At 38.3% G+C, this 21,859-nt stretch overlaps 1 protein-coding gene across 7 annotated transcripts; it reads left to right on the forward strand.

Annotated features, from left to right (window-relative positions):
* The first annotated feature begins 1,804 nt into the window (after positions 1-1,804).
* Positions 1,805-21,514, forward strand: LOC18443537 (RNA-binding (RRM/RBD/RNP motifs) family protein). 7 transcript variants are annotated; one of them, XM_006853723.4, is made up of 10 exons: positions 1,805-2,212; positions 10,656-10,718; positions 18,053-18,134; positions 18,307-18,381; positions 18,658-18,733; positions 18,901-18,955; positions 19,794-19,903; positions 20,060-20,129; positions 20,739-20,821; positions 21,197-21,514. In XM_006853723.4, the coding sequence occupies exons 1-10, from the start codon at positions 1,835-1,837 to the stop codon at positions 21,237-21,239; spliced, it is 1,035 nt and encodes a 344-aa protein (XP_006853785.1). In that variant the 5' UTR covers positions 1,805-1,834; the 3' UTR covers positions 21,240-21,514. The 7 variants fall into 7 exon arrangements, 5 of the variants coding, with proteins under 5 accessions (XP_006853785.1, XP_088723372.1, XP_020528700.1 ...); XR_016055802.1 differs by lacking the exon at positions 19,794-19,903; XR_016055801.1 differs by lacking the exon at positions 18,658-18,733.
* Positions 21,515-21,859: the final 345 nt, after the last annotated feature.

Consider the following 21,859-nt stretch of genomic DNA (forward strand, 5'->3'; position numbering starts at 1 on the left):
TATGTTTCTCATCTATCTCATTTTTTATTATTTTGAAAAAAATGTAAATTCGTTATTTAAGTTAATGCATATTATATTAATATTGCAGTCTAATCCGCTTGCAAAGAACTTCAAAGGGAAGTCCTTTGAATATTGGAAGGAGCTGAGCATAATTGTTGGCAATAATTTTGCCGAGGGTACTGGTGCCAGGACTACAACACAACTAGGGATGGACATTGATGATGATGTTGAGGATGTTCAAGAGATGATTGTAGGTATAGAAGATGATGATGGTGTTGAGGAAATAGGTGATGATGAGGATTTCCCCGAGACACCAGTCCAATCAAGGACGAATGGAATGACCACCAATCCATTCGATAAATCAACATAGGTTATGTCATCGAGGAAGAACAATAAAATCACGGTTGATATTGTGGAGTCAATAGGTGTAGCAAAATAAAACCATGATGATGAATTCTCTATCAGTTTCTATATCTATGATAATATTAGTAAATCTTGTTGGAACAATGACAATTTTATTTTACGTTCTCATTCTCTCTTTAAAATGATGATGATTAAGATCAATACTTTGCACACTATCTGTCTTTGGAATTGTGATTATTAATACCTTATTTCTATCTCTTTATCTTGAAATGGTGATGATGTTATTATTATAAAATCATTTTGGAATGATGTGATGATGACTTTAATTCTACATTTTAGTGGATTTTTGTGACAAAAAAGAAATAAATGATAGTTGATAGGCAAGTATAGGTAAAATGTTGGTAATGTATTTCCTATATTTCTTCCACACATAGCCAAACAATAGCAATGTATTTCCTAGGTTGTATCTAAATACTACCCAAACAGTAACAATCCATTTGCAGGTAATTTATTACGCTAGTAATATATTTAATAAACAATGTATTTTCATGTATCCAAACGACCCATAAAAGTATACAGACTCAAAGATCAGTAAACCATTATAACGAGATAGGGATGTGAGAGAGAGAAAAAGTGAGAGATAAAGAGAAAGAGAAATATAGTGTGGAAAGAGAAAGAGACAGTGAGATAAGCTATCTAATGCTTTTTATATTTTTTGGGAGAGGTTTAAAAAAAGAAGAGAGGGAGAGAGAAATATGGTGTTGGAAAGAGGGAGAGAGAATAGAGAGTAGGAAAGGGTAATTATGGAATAAAAAAGTTATGTGAAGCAAAAGGTGTTCATCTCCCTTAATATATAATAGATAGATAACGAAAAATTACAGCAGCACAATAACTTCCGCTCTGATACAAGTGTTAAGAAAGGAAGGAGACATAGTCGCCAAAAATTTCAAGTATTGATGGGCAACATCATTGGACTGTAAATCGCAAAGCATTTCTAGAACCGTTGAGAACTGAGAAGTAGCCCTCAGGGAGATACGGGAGTTATCTACTATTTATTGGAAAAAGAATTTTTTATCTTTAAAAGCTTTTTAAAGATAAATAAGAAATAATCTATAATTTTTTAAAAGTTTAATTATATTAAAAATGTATGTGGCACTTTTGAAGCTCTATGGCCACACACGTACCAACAACCAGGCTTGGGCAACGCTATAGGGACTCGGGCCGGGGTCGCCAAGCGCAGGCAACCCTAAGTTGGATGGTCAGGGGACCGCATCCGTGCCTTGACTCGTGTGACACTTACTGGTTATCTATTACCACAAACATATTATCAATTTCCCCAAAATATCATCCCCGATATATTTTTCTCTCTCCCCGTCCGAACTCCATAAGCGCTGCAATTTTTCCCCTTTCGCTTCTGTGCACGGAAGTAGAAAAGAGAAAGAAAGGAAAAATAATAATAATAATTGAGAAAATGGATGCAAACGCTCAAGCCATGGCTGCTCAATCCATGGTTTCTTCGTATCTTCACCATCAAAAACCAGAGCCTCTTCCTCCTCCTCTCTATCACCATGCCATGGCTGCTCCTCCGTCCTCTGCTTTAATTCCCCCTCTTCCTCCTGCCGAGACTACAATGTCCCCTGTAATTCAACAGAGGAGACCAGAGCTCGAAGTTCAGAATCTTTACTTTCAGCAGAACGCAAACCCTAATTTTGTACATACTGAGCAGATCAAGACCCTCTTCATCTCGGGTTTACCTGATGATGTGAAGGCGAGGGAGATTCATAACCTTTTCAGGAGAAGGTATGGATTTGAATCGTGCCAGCTCAAGTACACGGGGCGTGGGAACCAGGTAAGGTTAGGGTTAGGGTTTCTGAAACTTGATCATGGTGCTTTGATTTTCTACTTTTGAAACAAGAGGTGGTGCGGTTTTGTTCTCTTTTTCTTTGATTCTTTATCTTCTTCCTTTTAATGACCACAAAGTGAACATTTAGGGCCTTTTCCTGAACATTTAGCTGGTTGTTGATTGTGACATTCAAATTTGCATTCTGGGCAGGGTTGGTAGTTCATTATGTTGTATATGTAAGTTTTTTGACATTGGCTTGCAAAGCTAGGGCAGTTGACTAAGAGTCCAGAATCATGAGAATGCAAAGGGTTCACATCGATCAGGACATTTGTATGATTTATGATATTCCTTTGCTTTTTAGATAGTATAAACTATTGGAAGTTAGGTTAGATTCTCTTTTTGAATGATAGGTTTAGATCAGGGATTCAGACACTAAGGGGGCATTGGTAACTTGGAAAAGCGGGTAACATTGGAGGACTTTTCCCACTTTCCCATTGTAGCTTTCCCCATTTGATGAGGGTAGAAGGGATGCCGCTAAGCTGTCGGCGCAAAAGGCCGAAGTTTCCAAGAATCCTTTTGAGACTCTCAGAGAGAAGATAGTTAGGTAAACACTGTTTTTTTCACTATCAAATCATTCTCTATACCCCCCTTTGGCCCTTTATAAGGAAAGGATGGATAGCCCAACATGTTGATTCTCCATGGGTTTATGAGAAATGAAGCTCCTAGAAAATAGGCTTGTGCTTATCTTCCCAACTATATGACCGCTGAATCAAAATCATTAATTAATTATCTAAAAATATTACATCGAGAAAAAACTTATCTTAAATGGATAACCATGTAACATTTGTCGTGAGATTCTTCCCATTAAAATAGGAGTGGCAACTTGAGGCCCCATGGTCACACGTGCCAATATCTCCCACTTTGCCATATGAGGATTGAGGACTGTAATTTGTCAAAAAAAGTTTACTCCCACTTTTGAAAATAACCTTTATGACAATATCTTGTCTTAATGTTTTTTAACACCTTAGCTGATAATCCTCTCATGAAAAATTCCAAGAACTTTCGTCACGAGGATTTTCACTCTAATGCAAATCTTCTCACTGACAACGATCAGTAGTGGGTCTCCAATCATATCAGATGAGGGCAAATAACTTATAGTCACGTGATTCTTCTTAACTATATCCTGCTTGTAGTAGTATTGCACCTTAATGTGCTGACCTTGGAGTTATTTGCTCCACTTCATATTAATCTACGTACAGCTTGATTATCACATAAACTTGAATTCACATGTCGATTATCTACAGCTTTAAGTCATCTATGAAGTGATTTATCCAGAGACATAAGTACCTACAATGCTACAAGCAATTTATTCTGCTTCCTGTGTATATAGTGTGACATACCCTTGTTTGGGCATCATGAAAGCAAGTTGTGCCCTGGACCATAGGTTGAGGGCATACCTGCCTGTGAGTATGGCCAAGTGCCGACTGTGCTCTCTTGCTCTCTAGTGCAGGACTTGGTGCACAAGATGGCTTCTCGTTCCCTGCTCTTGTGGTGGGTGTTCAACAGGTTCAAACCCAAGTTCGGAGTGTGTAGGTGACGCAACGACTAGTGGCCTTCACAGTACGTCGCAGTCGATCGCACAACACTGATTGGCCCCAATGAACATGAACCATCATGCCATGAAAGGCTTCCACACTGCGATTCCAAGTCAGGCAGGGTTTAGTGATGAGAATAAGCATATCGATAAGCAGAGGAGAAGATACTTGCTAGGATTCCCCTAGCAATGATGAGCAAAAAGGGTAGTGCCCAACATGGGAATCAAGTGGTCGAACTACCCAAATTGTAGTCTATAGAAACATCCTCAGCAGAGGACTTGGCACAAATCCCTTGGTAGGGGGTTCTAGAGAGGGTGAGAGCCCTGTTGTACCTAGAGCCTGTCGCACTTCAAGACACACTATCGATTAGTCGGGTTGTTTGGGAACGAAGCCCTACTCATGTGCTAAATTTCGTCCAAGGCTAAATATTTGCAAGAGATAGCTAACGAGCAAGTACCTGATAGTGCCTTGCGGTTTGATGTGGAATATCCTTAGGATGTTCCACCATTTGGCTTGCGGGGTGGACTAGTGCAAAGCACCGCGGAGTTAGCTGAGTTGGCACGTGTGGCCATAAGGCCTCACCTTGCTGCTCTTATTCTCATTAGAAGAATCCAATGAGAGATGTTACATACTTATCCTTTTAAAATAAGTTTTGTCTTGATGCAGGTAAAATATTTTGTGGTTCAACGATCATATGGTTAGGATAATAAACAAAAGCCTATTTTGTGGGTGGGCAATTTCTGAAAAGCCCGTTGAGAATCAGAACATTGGTCTTTCCTTATAAAAGGGGGGGGGGGGGGTTGGTTAGAGAGAAGGTTTGTTTTCATAGTGAAAAAATACAGAGCTTACTCTCTAAGAGTTTTAAAAGGGTTCTTGAAAACTCTGGGCTTCTGTGATGACCAACCTCGCGGCATCCCTCCCAAATCTACGACTTTGATGCTCATCCTTACCTTTGTACTTCACTAGTATCAAAGCAATATTATTTAGATTTGCGGAAGACAATTGTAGTAGATTTAAGGTCTCATAGAAATTGGGGTTAATAGGAGTTCCATTGAGGATTTGTTGACCTAGCAAAAGACCTCTAGGACCCTAATTCTAATTTTGTTAAAATTATGAAGCTAGACGGTTGGGTATTTGGTGGTTGTTGACGATTTTGATGAAGAGAGAATGCCTCCCTGATTCTTTGGGTGTTTATGTAATTTTGTTGGAAAGTCAAAGGAGGGGATGAATAAAGTATATAATCGAATTTCACTTTTGCTCACCTTTTACCCCCGTTATGGTTCAACGTGAGAGAAGATATGGCAGCAAAATTGATTTTGCACTTTTGAAGAATTTTTATTAAAATAAGTATCAACTGCAACTAAAAGATAAACACAATATTGCAAATAGTTCCACACTCTTTTTACCTCCTCACTTTCTCTCTACTTCCCCACTGCACATCCCCCCTTTCTTAGGCGGGTGGAAAATGTGATGGAGTTCACTCTCTCTCCTCTCACTCCACCAAAATCACTCTTTCTTCACTCGTCTCTATCTTTACTGTCAATCCAAGGCTCTACCATTTTTCCTTCTATGGGGTTTTTGGTGCTCTGAGATTAGGGTTTTATTTCCACCATATCCAAGCTCTCTCACTTGTAATAAGCTTGATGTGTCAAACAATACTCCATTGAAGGTACGGTACCTTGTCTCCGTGATTTAAGGTTTTATTTGTAGATTTAGGTTTTTTGGAGGGTTTATATTAATCTAGCTTTAATATGTGCGATAATGTTTAGAGAAATTTACGCCAATATCCCCCCAAACTAACATTATTAAATAATTCCCCTTTAATTTTTCTACTTTACGTGACTCTTTTTTTAATTCCCAAATTGCCGCCAAAGTGACAGTCATTTTATGACTTAAATCTTGAATATCCGAAGTCAGGCTTCCAAACACTAATACGACTTGGGATTTTCAAGTTCCGAATCCACATTTGACTTTGGATCTTAAATATCCGAAGTCAACTCCCCATATACAAAAAGTAAAATTTGACAAATGTAACTTCGATTCTTCAAGATCCTAAGTCATATTTGACTTTGTATATAAGGGCTCGACTTTGAATCTTCAAGATCGGAAGTCATGACTTCGGATCTTCAAGATCCAGTAGTAATAAAATGACTGTTACTTTCAGTATTGAAAATTCGAAGTGATGGCATTTTGGGGGAAAAAATAAGAAAAAAGGATGCACGAGTAAAAAAAATGAAGGGAAAAAGTAATTTAATAATATTGATTTGGGGCATATTTATGTAAATTTATTTAATGTTTATTGTAGTTTATTCAAATCAAAGAGATCCATCTCTAGGGTTTATTGTAACCAATGTTTGAAAGTTCGGCTAGGTAGCCAGGCAGCCAAAACACCTAGGCAAGATTTAGATAGGCGCCCTGGCCATTCTTGTTCCTAGGCGGTCACCTCAAGTTATGCACCTAGGTCGCGCCTTGGAACAACTTGGCCGAGGGCAAAAGAAGGTCCTTGGCCAAGGGGAAAAAAGTACTTCTAGGGGGAAAAGGGTTTTGGGGGGCAATCTTGGCCTCCTAACCCCAAAAAAGGCATAAGCCCCCTTAATAAAGGGTTTTGGGATTAAATCACTGATTTTTTACTGCTCTGATGATTAATTGGGGCCAATTAATGGTTAATTTGCGAACTTGAGTAGAAAAATGGCTTCTTTTATTCTTTAAATGTGATTTTGAAATGATCGCTGATGAGAAAAGGGCTAATCTCGTGACATGTAGTACTAAATGTGCAAGGAACCCTTACATATTAGGGTTAGTTGCATGTTTTGGTTGGATGTGAGATTAATTATAAGAAAAGTAAGAAATTTGGCTAAACCTCAAAAAGATTATAAGAAACTTGACTATGGATTAGTGCAATATATGGTTTCATATTATGCAACAAAGAATTTGTGTAAAAAAATAAAAAAATATTGTGTATATTCCTTCATGTATGTATTTGAAGTGATTGGGATATTGTTTTTTGAAATAAATACAATATAGAGCAAAAAATTGTCCATCTTTGAAATAAATAGATTATAGCCAAGATGTAACCACAACCAACCCCCTCGCCCCCGCCGCCGCGACGGTGTTTCTGGGCGCCTGCCTCCGTTTTTACGAACATTGACTGTAACAATTTTTCGAACATTGACTGTAACATATCTTGTTCATGGTGAAATCAAGGTTTTATAGATTTTGACTTCCATGCAAAGTTGGGTTTTTGGGCAGATTTTGAGTTATAGAACTCTATTGAAATCTATTTTTTGATGTGCGCTAAGACCAGAATGAACACTAAGATGGTGCCAATTAGCAATATGATGAACCTTTTCATATTCTAGGATATACTTTCAGAGTTAAAATGAATATGGTTTTGTAGCAACTGATGTTTTTTGCTCCTTCTATTTTCTTCTATTCTTATCTCTACTGTTATTATTTTGATTGACACACAGTTGTCTTACTTAACTTCTTGAGTTGAAGTTGAAGGTTTATATAATTTATAGAGTTTTGGGCTTTTGCGTTTTGACACCGTCTTATTTACTTTTTGATGCAATGTTTAGTGAAAGTTTAACTTTTTTTAATTGGTAATTACTTTTTTGGTTTGGTGTTTCTGTTCTATTTTGTTAAATACATACTTAATTTATATACCTCATATGAGCTTTAAATCTCATAAACAAGCTCACTAATATTCGAGTTTCTTGATGTGTGTTTTTGGGAGTTTTAATGTATAGTTCTAGGCTAGTCATGTTTATTTATTTATTGTTAACTTTACAACCCTGATTGAAATTGCATAAATTCATTTCTTTATTATGTACATGCACTCTTAGTCCTAGTTTTATGCAGGGTTGGCAATGGGTCGGGTGGCTTGGCCTGGTCTGGCGCTAAAAAACTAGGTTGGGCTACAAAATGTGGCCTGAGGGCTGGGCGGGCTTGGGCCATGATAGGGCTGGTCTTTTCCTTGATTTGTTTTCCTTTTTATCTAGCCCAGCCATGATAGGCTAGGGCCAGGGCCTCTTTCACCATGTCAGGGCCGAGCCAAGCTTGTGTTGGCCTTATGGGGACCAAGGCCAGGCTAGGGCCAAGACCTGCTTGGCCTGGCTCGTTGCTAACCCTAGTTTTGTGGGTGTTAAATGTATGCCATTTTTCATTGACATGTTGATGGAAATCGCAACAAGGGGCTTGTCGGACCAAAGTTCATGTTTTGAATTTGAAGTAGGGAAAAAAAAATGAAAGACGTTATGGAGTTACAATATTTGTTAAGCTGGGCATGTGGGAGTTGTTTTATTTGTTGAGTATCATTTATGTGATCGTTGCATACCAATGAATCTATCGGGAAGTTCTATAGAACGGCTGTAAGACTAACCATGCTTTATGGGACGGCATGTTAGGCGGTCAAGAAACAATGTATCTATAGAATGAGTATAGTTGAGGTGAGCATATTGAGATGGATGAGTGGCAAGACTCTATAGAATTCGGAATAAATACATCCGAGGGAACTTGAGGGTAGCTCCAATAGGCCATAGGATGAGGGAAAGTTGAGTGAGGTGGTCTGACCATATGTAGTGTCAACCTAGAACAAGCCCGGTTAGAAGGCACGATTTGGTTCAAGTGGAAGGCTCTAAAAGGACAAAGATAAGGAAAGGATACGGATATGATGTCTTATGGTCTCATCGCGGGTGTGGCCCTTGATAGAGTAGAATTACATAACAAGATTCATGTAACTGACCCCAAATAGTTCGGATAAGGCTCGAATGATGATGATGGCTATTTCATAGTTTGTCTAGGGATTTAATTTGGGTTTTAATTTAAAATTAAGGGTAGAATTAAGTGTTCTGGAGTCCCCATGTAGTTCACAAGTCAAAGTAAAATATTTTGTTTTGAGTTCCCATAAGTTAAAGAGTCAATGATGTGGACTTCCTATGCTTTGGAAACTGGTTGCATTAATACGACTTGCAACATGGAAACCTGGTTGGATGGACCTTGCATGCGAGCTAATTTTAATGCATGGGGAATAGGGTGTAGTAGTTTAGTCATTCCCATTGTGCTAGGGGTATTTTGGTCATTGTATAAGGCCACGAGTGGGTTCGTATATATTATACATTGTTGTAACAGATGTAGTAGTTGTATTGTTTATGAATGAAATGAAGTTGGATTCTTATCCTCCTACTTGGTGGGGAGAGAGAGAGAGAGATAGAGATTGCCCAACTTGTGAGTTGGAGAGCCCCTACTAGGTGTGGTGGCTAGAAAAAGGGCTAAAGTCCCATAGTTCCTTTTGTTACTTGACGGTGATCAATGGAGTTTCCTCCTTGATTGATCGACTAGCTCATCATCTAGTTACTGTTGTGAAGTCAGTCACTGATCTCTCTTGTCCCTGTGCCTGTTTTGCACCACATGTTAGGGTTGCTCTTGATTAAGTGCCCTTAAGGCCTTGTGCTTATGCTATCACGGATCCAATTTCTACATAGAGAGAAGTTGAAAATGGCATGTGAATCTCTTGTGTGCAATGAAGAAGTGCCTGATTTGAAGCGTATGTAGTTAATCATGGCTTTTCATGGTGCTTGAATTGCTCACAAGGGTTGAATCGGTTGATATTGGTGGGGCAGAGAGAGGAGATTGGTTGGTGTAAAGTTTGAGAAATCATTTGGAGAGAGAAAATGGACAAGTAGGGATGGTGCTATATGAGTAAAGGAAATAAAGGGGTTTGAGAGAAGCAATTGATAAAGAGAAAACCAATAGATAATTGAATTCCTCTTGCCCTACACAATGATGTAGATGTTAAATAATTTATGTTTTTCATCCTTGGTTCATGTCAAATAATATATGTTTTCATGTATCTGCAGATGCCCCTCTTTGTTGTAGATTAGGCTGATGAGCCTGATTGATGGCAAAGATAAAAGACCGTGAGTCTTAAATTGTTACCAATTTCATGCTATTTTGCGAATGTACTTTTCCTTTGACTTGCATTCTTCTAAAAATTTTCTTTGAAACTTGCAAGAGGAATGATCATGTAGTACTCAACATCTATGAGAAAGTTACCAAGCAAGTGCATCTTAGTCTAATTTCGTCCAAAATTGATAGGACATACACCCTTACCTGCACAACTTTTTCCCACTAGCATGAATTTTAAAATATTTCACCAAATGTGTGGAGAGGTATCCATGGTGCCCTTTACATAGTTTTATTGAAAACTCAGTTGTTGTTCTTGCAACTTAATGAATGGCTACCAAGAAGTCCCCTCCGAACTGATAGTGACTTTTTGAGTTCCATTAGACTTTGGTAGTGTCTAATAGCCAAATCATTGAGTGCAATAGTCTGTTGTGGCTTATCTTGAACCACTTCAGAACCAATTGTGAATCATGAGTCCTGTCAGACCATGATGGCCTTTGATACCCAATTAGTTGGAGAGTGAAACGGATGATGGAGCGCACAATACTCTTAAAAGAATAACATCATTCAAAGGTTGTAGCGTTTGATGGAAGTGAAGTCCTTCTGGAACATCACTTCTTGAAGAATTCCAATAGGGGTAGCATCGATCCATCAGTGGGTTTCTCTATTTGGAGTTTACCGATGTTCTTTAATTGAAAGAGCTCCTCAAGGCACTGGGTGTTGCGGTCAATTGTTTGTAAAATTGTGGGTTCATAGGGGAATTTGGGTTGAGGTTTGATGGGCACATACGATAATTGCCCTTATATTTTTTTCCTTTTTCACTTTGTAGTTTGCTTTGTTATCAATGAGACAAATGATAGATAGTCACTTTAAGACTGCTGTTGTACATGCTTCAGTCCTCTCAGATGTTATTTGTCTGAAAAATTGAGTTCCTTTCATTTTGCATACAGGTTGTTGCTTTTGCAACTTTCTTTGATCATCATGCTGCAATGATGGCGATGGATGCATTGAATGTAAGTCTTATTTGTTTTGTCCATATTGTTGGGATAATGCATAGATAAGACAATTGTAGATTCATCTTAAAACTAAAGGAATCTTTGAATGCGTAATGGAATCATTTTTGTGGGTGCTCAAAAGCTGTTCTTTGGTGCCTTCTCTTTAATCATGTTGATTGCCAAGATTTATCTATTAATAGATTCAGGCTTTTATGATTACAATGTCCATTCACATGATTTGCATTTTTTTAATGACATTTTATAGTGTATTTTCTAGGACATGGTTGCCAGGATATGGATATGGGGAGTGGGTTTACTAGGTAATAATGTAGAATGGTGCAAATGTGTCTGAAATGACAAAATCAAGAGTCTAGAAAATTTACGAGGGCAAGTCCGAACATTTTGGAGAAGCATAATAGAAACTGATTACATATATTATATATGAACTTTATGAAAGTTTCAATATTTCACACAGCAATGCATTGTGGAAACTTTGGGGAAAAAGAGTGGGAAAGATAGGAAACTTATAGGAGAAACGCATAGGAAACACTCGAACTATGATTTGTTGCGACTGAGATACAAGTTTGAATTTATATGTGGTGATGATTTCTTAGGTTTCCCATCTCAAAATGGGGTCCTCCATTCATTATATGTTCTGGAATCTGGACACTTACGATTTGGATATTATATAGCTTCTTTTTTCTTCTTTTTTTATATGGAATTATGGATATATCATGTAAGCTAATCTTTCACTTAGGTTTTGGTTGTTAATAATATGAATTTCCTGATGTAAATTGTTTTGTTGATATCTCTTTGGGGTTGAAATGGGATAAGCACATTGAAATAGGCTACTAGTGTTCAAGATATTCCGATAATCCTTCTAGTATTGGTTGCAGAATAAGGGATAAGCTTAATTAAAATTCGTATCTATTAATCTCTATTAATGTTTAAGAAGGCGTTACACACCATCTAGGTGGAGGCAGACGGGCCGGGGGAGGGGGAGGGGTGTTGGGCGGTTGGGGAGGGGTGTTCAGGGGTTTGTGTTTGTTAGGAAAGCACTCGTTCAATCTTTGGTTATATTGAACATAAACTAGATCGTTCAGACTCTTTGCTGGAGTCTATTTCTCTTTTTTTTGTATGGACTTGCTCGATAATGAATGAGTGCATGATTACAAGAAACAATGCAATGAACAGGACCATATGAAACAACGCAACGGATCGGACAATATGAGTTAAGAAGTTACTAACTCCAATGAGCTAAAGCGGTGTTTGCATCCAAAAGAACTACCTGTTAGGTTCAAAATGCAAAGTGCCATCCTCCAAGAGCTTGGCTTTTCCTCCATGTGTGACCCACCATAGAGCTACATAACATAGCAATAACATTTTTTTAAAAAACAAATTTATCTAGTAAGGTAGCATTATATAACTCAAGTGCTCAACTTACAAATTGTAAAATAAATAAGCACAAGATTACTTGAATCGAGTTTAGTCCTCTACCGTATTAATATATCTGTCCTAAGTGACTCCATTGAGAACTTATACTGTTATACATATTCAACTCCATTGCTATGAGATATTAAAGATTTATATCGGAATTGAGGTATCCAACCGTTTGAATCAACTTCAGTATAGAATACTGTATGGTGAGAAAATACTATGCTGCATGCGAGGGCCGTTGTACTTGGTTATCCCACTTTTCATCTACGATCTTCAAAGTTTTGATTAATTTTTCTCATCAAATCCAAAGTTCCTTGCTATCGCTTCCTTGAGACCTTGTCTCCTCTTTTGCCTCGTAATATGACTTATGGCTGGTTCCTTCTTGCTATCGCTCTGTGCAGCACCTTCACCAAAGGGTTGAATACTTGGAGGCAGTCATGTGGCTCCTGACATATTGACTAAAAAAGATGTGGCGTCTTCTCCCTCAGTAGTGTGGCTGCTGACATATTGGCTGCAGCCATGTCTGTGATCACCTGGATGATGTGTTGCTTGCCCACCTTCTTTATACATTCGTCCATTATGCTGTAAAGGCACTTTATATATGTGTTAACTTAGATGCATCATGGACCTCAAAAAACATTGTTCACCGTAAAGTGCATAATACTTTTCCCCCTTCTATTGGTCCATGAATTAATCATGATTGTGACCCCGTACTTTTCCCATGTCTCTTTATGTGTCTTCATATACTCATTTGTGAGCCCTACCTCCTTATGCATGGGCTCCTAAAGCTCATAAGGTATGGGGCGCTTCAACCCAGCCCAAACTGTCCCATTGCTTCTAATATAGCTTTGAAGCTCTTCAAAGTAGAGGCATTGAAAAAAATGCCTGCTTGACATGTCCATCAGGCTATGTATTGGGATAACTCCTTGATCTCCTCTTTGAAGCTATTCTTCGTAGTAGTTTTGTTCCTATCTCTCACCACAGCCTCAAGATTGGGGATTAACATAACAATCATGGGCCCCTTTCTGTGAGGCATCTTCTTTTCAAATCTCCCTTTCTTACTAACTCGAGTTAAGCCCCACCTTGGGCTGGCCTCTTCATCACAATAGTCATCTTCTTTCTTCCCAAACACATTATATGACCTGTCTCCCCTTATTTCTACATTTTATCTTCTTTCTTGTTTTGGCCCACTTCATAACGGGCCAACGTTTTTCTCCTAATATCCTCCGGTGCCAATGGGGCAACATCAAGACGGAGGTTAACATCGTCATCAAAGCAACAAATCAAATGCCCAAACTTGAAATTCATAAAGCCAAAACCCAATCTTGAATACGTGCAACAAAACAAACCCAATCTTGATGAAAGCAATAAAAAATCAAAAGCAAACACCAAAAGATTCAAGAAAGCAAAACTTAAAAACTTTTTTCAAGTTCACAAAACCAAAACTCAATATTAAATATAGTCAATGAACCCAAACTCAAGTTTGAAAAATATGCAAAATTGAAACCAAACTTGAAAAGGCCAAGAAATCCAACCCAAAGAAAAAATTCTCAAAACCAAAACATAATATTTAAACAAATCATTAATTCATAACCCTATCTTGAAAAGTCGTCAACCCAAACTCGACCTTTGAAAAGGCCAACAAACCCAAATGCAGACTTGAAAAAATTGTGGAAAACCAAAAGTTCGAAAACCAAACTTGAAAAAAATCACAAAAGCAACCATTCTTGAAAAAGGATAACAAACCCAAACCCAAACTTGTGGATAAATTACAGAACCAAAACCCAACATAAAAAACCATCAACAAATACAAACCCAAAATCGAAATAAACTAACCTCTGGAAATCAAATCAAGGTTGGACCAAATCAGCTTCAAGTCGGACCAAATCAGCTTCAAGTCTCACATTCAATTGATAGCAACCCTTTTCGATTCTTGAAGATTTCTTGCAATGCCCAAAAAAATAATTTTCCCAGAAAATTGAAATTTGGACTTTAGAGGGGTTTTTCTCTAAAAAGTTTCTATAAGACAAGGATTGAGGGGTTGATAAATTTGACATAAAATGGCAGACTAGGGCCTCTTTTTGCTCTTTGGTTGGGGCATCATGGGAGCCCACCTTGGCGGCAATCTCGATTAGATCGGGTGCATCCAAATCCGCTTAGGAGAGAAAGTTCCGACATAGGGGCAAGCTGCCTTAGCTAGGCGAGGTGCTGAGGCCATCTCGGCGCTGCCTAGGTGCCGAGACAACCCACCTTTTAAAGCCTCATTCATTGTAATTTGTAGTTTAACTAGGTTACTACCTAGTTATGAAATGGTGGTACTTTTGACATATTCGGGTCCTCAGTTATTGGCATCCTACCAAGGGTCGACTTTGCTTTGGAGTATCGATTTTGTACTCCTAAGGAAAGGAATCTTGCTCCTCTATGATTATTAAAATTTTGTAATCTCAATCTTTCCTATTAAGGATTGAGGTCCTGAGTTATACAAGATCTAGATTTCCTAGCATTATAATATAGTATAACCGTGTAGTATAGTATAACAATGTGGTATAGTATGATGATATATTGTAGAAGCATAGTATAGTCGAATAGTATGATATAATATATATTATGTACTCTATAGTGCAAGGGAAAGTGAAAGGCTCAAAAAGGGCAAGGGGTAGGCCCAAAAGCACATGGTTGAAAGTAGTGAGAAAAGATATGGCGACCTATGGCTTCCCTGAGGGTATGGCCCTTGATAGAGCAGAATGGCGGAACATGATTTGTGTAGCCAACCCCAAATAGTGGGAAAAAGGCAATGATGATGATGATGATGATATAGTGCAATCTACATTATATATTTGTGTATATTTGTCTATAGTAAATTTAAATATAGTCGTATATAGTATAATATGATAAACTATAGTATATAGCATAGTATTGTAGTATCGTATAGCAATATAGTATTGTATTACAGTGCAATATATTAAAGTAGTAGATAGTGTAATACTACAATAGTTAATAATTCAAGAAAATGAAGAGATTGAGTAGGGGTGGCAATGGACCCAGACCCGACCCATACCTGCCGGGTATACCTGACACAGGTTCGGGTATGGGTCCAAGTTTTGGATCCGCGGGTAGGGTTGGGATCCAATAAAGGATACTCAGATAGTCCCGGGTCCCGATACGGGTCTTGCTATACCCGACCTGGCGGGTACCCAGACCTGAATTTCTAGTTTACCCAAAGGCCAAAACCTCAACCCTAAAATCGTTTCAATACTTTTGGTCTTCCCTAGTTCCCCAAATGGGCAAATGCCATCGCCATCCTCCCTCTCTCAATTTCTTGGAGACAGCTCTCTCTCTAGATCTTGAATGTCTCTCTCTCTCTCTCTCTCTCTCTCCTCTCTCTCAATTCTCTGTTTTTCACCATTGTAGGCTACAAAAAATGGAAGCTCACAGTGAGGGTGGCAATGGACCCGACCAGACCCGGGACCCGACAAGATAGACCCGGGACCTGACGAGGACAGGTATGGGTCCAACTTTTGGACTCGACGGGTCGGGTCTGGGTCCAAAACCTGGACCCGAATACATTGGGGATTACCCGACCCATTGCTACCCCTAAGATTGAGAAAGATATCGCACATAAAATTAGAGTTGGGTCGGCGAAGTGGAGATGTGCAACCAAAATTTTTGTGATCGCCGCATACCAATGAAGCTAAAGGGCAAGTTCTATAGGACTGATTTGAGACCGGTTTGGTCTATGGGCCGGAATGTTGGGCAGTCGAAAAAATATACCTATGGAATGAGTGTAGCGAAGATAAGGATGTTGAGATGGATGAGTGGCAAGACAAGAAGTGATAGAATTTGAAATGAATACACTCGGGAAAATTTAGGTGTGGGACCAATAGGCAATAAGATGAGAAAGAGTAGACTTAGGTGGGTTGACCATGTGTGGCGCAGAGCGAGTAAAACAACTGTTAAGAGGTATGAGTTAGATCAAGTGGAATGCTCAAAATAAGCAAGGGGTAGGCTCAAAAGGATATGGTTGGAAGTAATGAGAAAAAATATGAGGACTTATAGCCTCACTGAGGTTATGACCCCTAATAGAGCAGAATGGCGGACCAATATTTGTGTAGCCAACCCCAATTATTTGGGGAACGGCTTTGACGATGATGATTATGATGAGTCGAGTGCTCTTAGGAGATTTTTATTCTTAACTAGAAGGAGCTTGGTCGTGTATAATCTATCATTTGATGTCGATTAAGTTTGGATCAAGCTGCACCACATGTTGGGAATGAGATCCTTAGATTTCAAGATGTACAGACCGCGATCCCTACCGTATGGATCTTCTGCTTGTCGTGGTCCCTTAGTCCCGATCCTGATCAAGGATCTGATTTGATCCTGGTCCTGGTAACACTACATATAGGATCTGATTCTTTATGGGTAATGGCAGTTAACATTGTTGACCTGCCAATGATAACGGATGCTTTGGTTATTCTAATTTGGTGTAGGACTGTGTGCACCTTTGTATCCTTCATTTTCTATATCAGGTCAAAATTTGTATTTGATCAAATAGGTTAGACTTTGATCCATGTGATGAGTAATGAAGATTTGAGGAGGTTATGGACTAAGAACTGGGGCAGTGCATGGAAAGGTGTTAGGAGAGATGGCTTTTCTCTTAAATGATGCTCGATTGTCTTCCTAGGTTTCAATGCGAAACCCCCATAAGTTGGGTTTATCGTGCTGGGGGAAGTAAAACAAATAGCCCTTGCATGAAGCAGGCAGTTGAGACACATGAAAGTTCTGTGAAGTTAGCAGTCTCAAATGAATCAGTCAAAGGAACTGACAAGGTCCTAATTCATTACGATCAAGTTAACCTTAGAGGTCTGATATACCTTTCCTGAGAGAGTGGCTTATCGGCAATCAAACTCTAGTCTGGAGCTGAGCATGAGTTTCACATGTGAATGTTGTCTGTCATTTAGGTGGGGTATTGGGGGCTGTTGTCTCTAGGGACCTAGAGACTAAGCCAAATGGTAGTTACTTTTTAGAAAGCCATCCACAAAATGAAAATGGGAAAATTATTTTGTTTTCGGACTGTTAAAGGTGGTACTCTCTTTCATGTTGTATATTTGTTTATTTTTGTTTTTATTTTTTTATTCCTGAAATGTTTGGTTGCAACTTGAGGTTAGGGGCCCAAAATAGCTCCAAAAAGAGTAACGGAAAAAAATAAAATAAAATAAAAAACACAAAAAGATTCTAGATCCTTCAATCCCATTTCCATTCAGACTGGCCCGTATCTAATAACAGGTTCAAGAGTTGGAGCATTTTTAAGGCTCCAAATCAGATTTCTCTGAGGATATTCTTTTTGAGTGAAGGAGACTTCTAGGGAGCATTTTCCGGTCCCTTCTCCAATTAAAAAGTGGTGACTAGATGGGGCAACATGTTTTAGAGCATTTTTGGACCTGCAAACCAAATCTTTGGCAAAGACTATTCTGAACCTTTATGTGCTCCTCAACCAATCAAAAAGTGGTGATGTGGTGACACAATATGCTCTGTGCGCACCTACGCAAGCGTGCATGCCTACATGTATCCATTTCTCACAATCTTTTAGGCATGAGCTCTACAACCTGGCTTTGGGAAAGCCTTTTAGGATCAATAATATCCATCTCGGAATTGGTTCGTCTTTTGTGATTCAAGAATACAAGAATTACACTTCCGTATTATGCCACTTCTTTTTGAAATTTGGGTGCATATCAGATGAATTGGCAGTGGCCTGGGCCTCTCCTACTTGTCATATCCTGTACATATGTTCATTCTATTCTACTATTGAATGAACATAGGGCAAATGTTTTATTATAATTACCCATGGTCGAGCTTCTGTGTGCTGGCCAGCCGTTTATTTTGCATAATGCAAATCCTGAATTTTGATTCTTTACCAGGGTACGGTGTTTGACCCTCAGACAGGAGCAACTTTACACATTGAGTTGGCTAGATCAAATTCAAGAAACAAACGCCAAAGAGGTACCACATTTTTGTTTTTGAATGCCAGGGAGGTAGCATGTTACATTGCTAGTCCTCTTATTGCCTGTTCTTACTGGTATTTGTCAAATCATTTGAGAAATTTGCTTGATGACCTTCATATTGGGTTTGAAACTTTTGCGCTTTTGAGTAATCAAAGATTATGTTTGTACAGGAAGTGAAGCCTATACTATTATTGATAATCGAGAGAAAGTATCAAAGGGTGACCAAGAAGGTTGGAGTAGTGATGGTATGTACTCATGAACTCCAAAGAGCATTTTCTGCCATAAGGAATTGACCCGACTCCCGTCACCGACTGGAAACCACATTCTTTTGGTGACCTTTCTGGAAAAATCAATCTTTACATTTTGTAATTGAACTTTAAAGTGTTTCCAACTTAATGCAATATTTTTCTCCTTAAACCATTCATCGGAATTCAGCAGTAGCTTTCACATAGTGAGCCACTATCACTAGAACTTGCTTCTAAAGCTCACTTGCACATGTTTGGCACATTGCACACTCACAGGAGTTGGTGGATCCGATGAACCATCCGACAGTAATCCTAGTACCAGCAAGAAGAGTGGTTTATCTTCAGCACAGAGGTTGAATTGCACTTCAGAATGCACAATAATTGTTTGGCAAATTTGAAATTAATGATTGTTATACTGGACATGATGATAAAATGTGGATTTCCTTATATTCCCATGCTTTTGAATCTGCCAACGATTCAATTTACTGACATAAATTTTCTGCTTTTGTCAATTCTCAGTGGTGAGACTGCTGATCAAATTAATGCTCAAGATAGTACCTCTGGTGCTCATAATGTGAGTATCGTCAATGGAGTGATGTGGGAATTTTCAGATAAATATCTGAAGCCTATTTCTGTTTCAGTTTTCCTCCTAATAAATATCTGAAGGGTGTGGTTTGTATGAGGCTGAGGCGCTAAACAAGCAAATTAAGGCGCACCTCCGAATAGTGCCAAAATATTTCGTTTCAGTATCATCAATCTTTATAATGGCCTGAAAATTTATTTTCATCTCTAATTATAAAATTTAAATATTCAAAAGTAGAGTAGATCGAGCAGATCTATTAACACTTGAGAATCTTAAAAATTGACGACCTAGATAATACATTACAAGATTCTCTATTTCCAAGACTTGAAATCTACTTTTTATCATGTCCATACATCTTGAGGTCGAGATGATCGAATTTGAAGCTTTTTCAGCATTGAAATAACCTCTTCTAGTAAATTTTTGAGGTGATGTGCAGTATTCTATGTACTACATGCATCAATGTCTACAAAGCCTATGCTATAAATTGACTTGTATATGGAAAGTATAATAGGGGATTATATTCGTCCAATTCCATGTTCTTCTGCATGTTTGGATTTTGTTTTCTGAGTATCTCATTGTTTTACATTGTTAATGTGGTCATCCTGGCCTTGTGAGTCCTTGTGAAATTCTCAACGTAATTTCCAAAAATGTTGCTTGTTTCTGGTATTTCGTGTGGTAGCTTTACCAGAAGATTCTTTTATGTGTGTAGATATATTGACTGATATATAACACTACTTGTAGTTTGCCAAGTATATATGAATTTTTATGTAACGTACAGTACACCTTTATCAAACTTTGTGGAACGTGTTTTTCATTTGGGTTGGTACAGGAGCAACTGGGAAAGCCTGTGGCAGGGGAAACCCCACTATGTTCTACCCTGTTTATTGCAAATCTTGGTCCAACCTGCAACCATGAAGAACTAAATACTGTTCTGTCAAAGTAAATCATCTATTATTTATGTTCCCTTTCTCTCTTTATCTGCATTCCAATTTGTTATTTGTTTTTCTCATGGACTGCAAACGCATTCATATTCTGTCTTTTGCTAAGAATTACACAGTTATGCTCTTAACCAATGTGTTATTCTCATTTTGTTAGATATCGTGGATTTGAAATGCTTAAAATGCAAACAAAAGGAGGCATGCCTGTTGCCTTTGCTGATTTCCAGGTAGGAATTTCCTTAAATGAAATAAATCATACAAATATATATTGCTGCATTACTTGGGTTTAATATTTCAGTGACTTCGGTGGAGGCTGAAATTGTTATTGCTGAGCTTGTTGCATGTTAGAAGAATGATGATATAAGTTCTCCGAAATTCCAAATTATAATGTTCTTTATAATGTTTGGCTGTTTCTTATATGTTGTCCCCTCCACGATGCAAACATTAGACGTGTATTTTGAACATTGCCTGGAAGATGTGAGAGAGATGCACACTGTTTTGATATGCAAAACCTTATGGGAAAACTCCTTGTCCTGTATCCTATTTCAGTAGACTTTTACTTCCTTTGGTAAACTTTTCATGCTTTTGCTAAGAGCTTTCCTCACTAATTTTCATTATATTACTTCTCTTCAATTGTTCCTCCCTGCTATTTCGCACATGTGCCAAATTCTGAATAAAAAAAGCATGTGGAGTTTATGCCTTGCAATATGACCATTGTTTAAATGCACAGAGTATAGCTTGTAATTATCTGCATTTATTACAAAAGACTCTCTCTCTCTCTCTCTCTCTCTCTCTCTGTTTTGCTGAAGGTGTGGATATCTTCTTTTTTTGTTAAGGATATTTCGTGCTCAACCGAAGCCTTGAAGGACCTCCAGGGAGTGTTATTGCTATCTTCCGATCGAGGCGGCATGCATGTGGAGTATCCTGTGCCATGCTACTGCATTCATGTTTCTATTATGCAATACTATGAAAGCATCCCTGGTTTCCAAAGTAAACATTATACAGAATGCCATTAGTTTCAACGTTTAACATATTCTGTCTACTGCTTAGTGTAGAAAATTGAAACTACCCTAATTTTCTTAGAAAAGGAACTAGGAAATCTGTTTTAATCTCTCTCTCTGTGGGAGAGTGGGACTTGGTACTTGATAATATTTCAGAACTAGTCTTTTTTTTGGTTTAATTTATTTTTATTAGATTTTGAATATGTTGGCTTCAATTGTTCTTTCTTCTTTGATGCTTCCAAGGTGCCATTTTTTTGTTTGCGATGGCTGTTTTCTCTTGACCAAGCTTTCAGATATGCAAAATCAAAGATGCGGAGACCTCAGGAAAAGAAATGAGAGAAGCACAGATTATATCAGCATAATAATCCAAGGACCTGACATGACTTCTATAATATCGGGCAACATCCTCTCTCTCTCTCTCTCTATTTATTTTGGATTCTTTGTTAGAAACTAGAGATCATGGTGTTCATGAGTTCGGAATATACGAGAGCATACTGGCATTTCTGATGCTGAAGATTTCATGTTTATGCTTGTAACAGATTCTAGAAAGTTGTATGGCATGAGGTTCTGCTTCGATAAGGAGATTATATGGATCTCTGTTAAATTGAAAATATGTGGTTTGTCTAGTTTGATTCTTGATTCCGAGCTAATAAATCGCCAACTAAACTTTACTAGAAGAAGAAACCCATTACTCCAGTATGGAATCGGTTTTTGGAAATTATTTGCTCCTGCCTGAACATCTGTACTTTTCCAGTCATGTCTGAAATGAAATCTTGCCCTCCTCTCTGAATGTGGTAGGCTCGCTTTTTCTCTCTGCCCCTAGTAGGTCTCTTTTTCTCTCTCTCTCTCTCTCTCTCTCTCTCTTACTGCATGTAGTAGGTCTCTCTCTCACACACAATCGCCAACTAGGTTTGCAACTTTGCTTGTAGAGAGGTAATTAACATAATCGGCTAAAA

Source organism: Amborella trichopoda, chromosome 5 (assembly GCF_054954075.1).
Source record: "Amborella trichopoda isolate Santa Cruz 75 chromosome 5, AtrichopodaSantaCruz75HAP2 v2.0, whole genome shotgun sequence".
NCBI classification, from domain to species: Eukaryota; Viridiplantae; Streptophyta; class Magnoliopsida; order Amborellales; family Amborellaceae; genus Amborella; species Amborella trichopoda.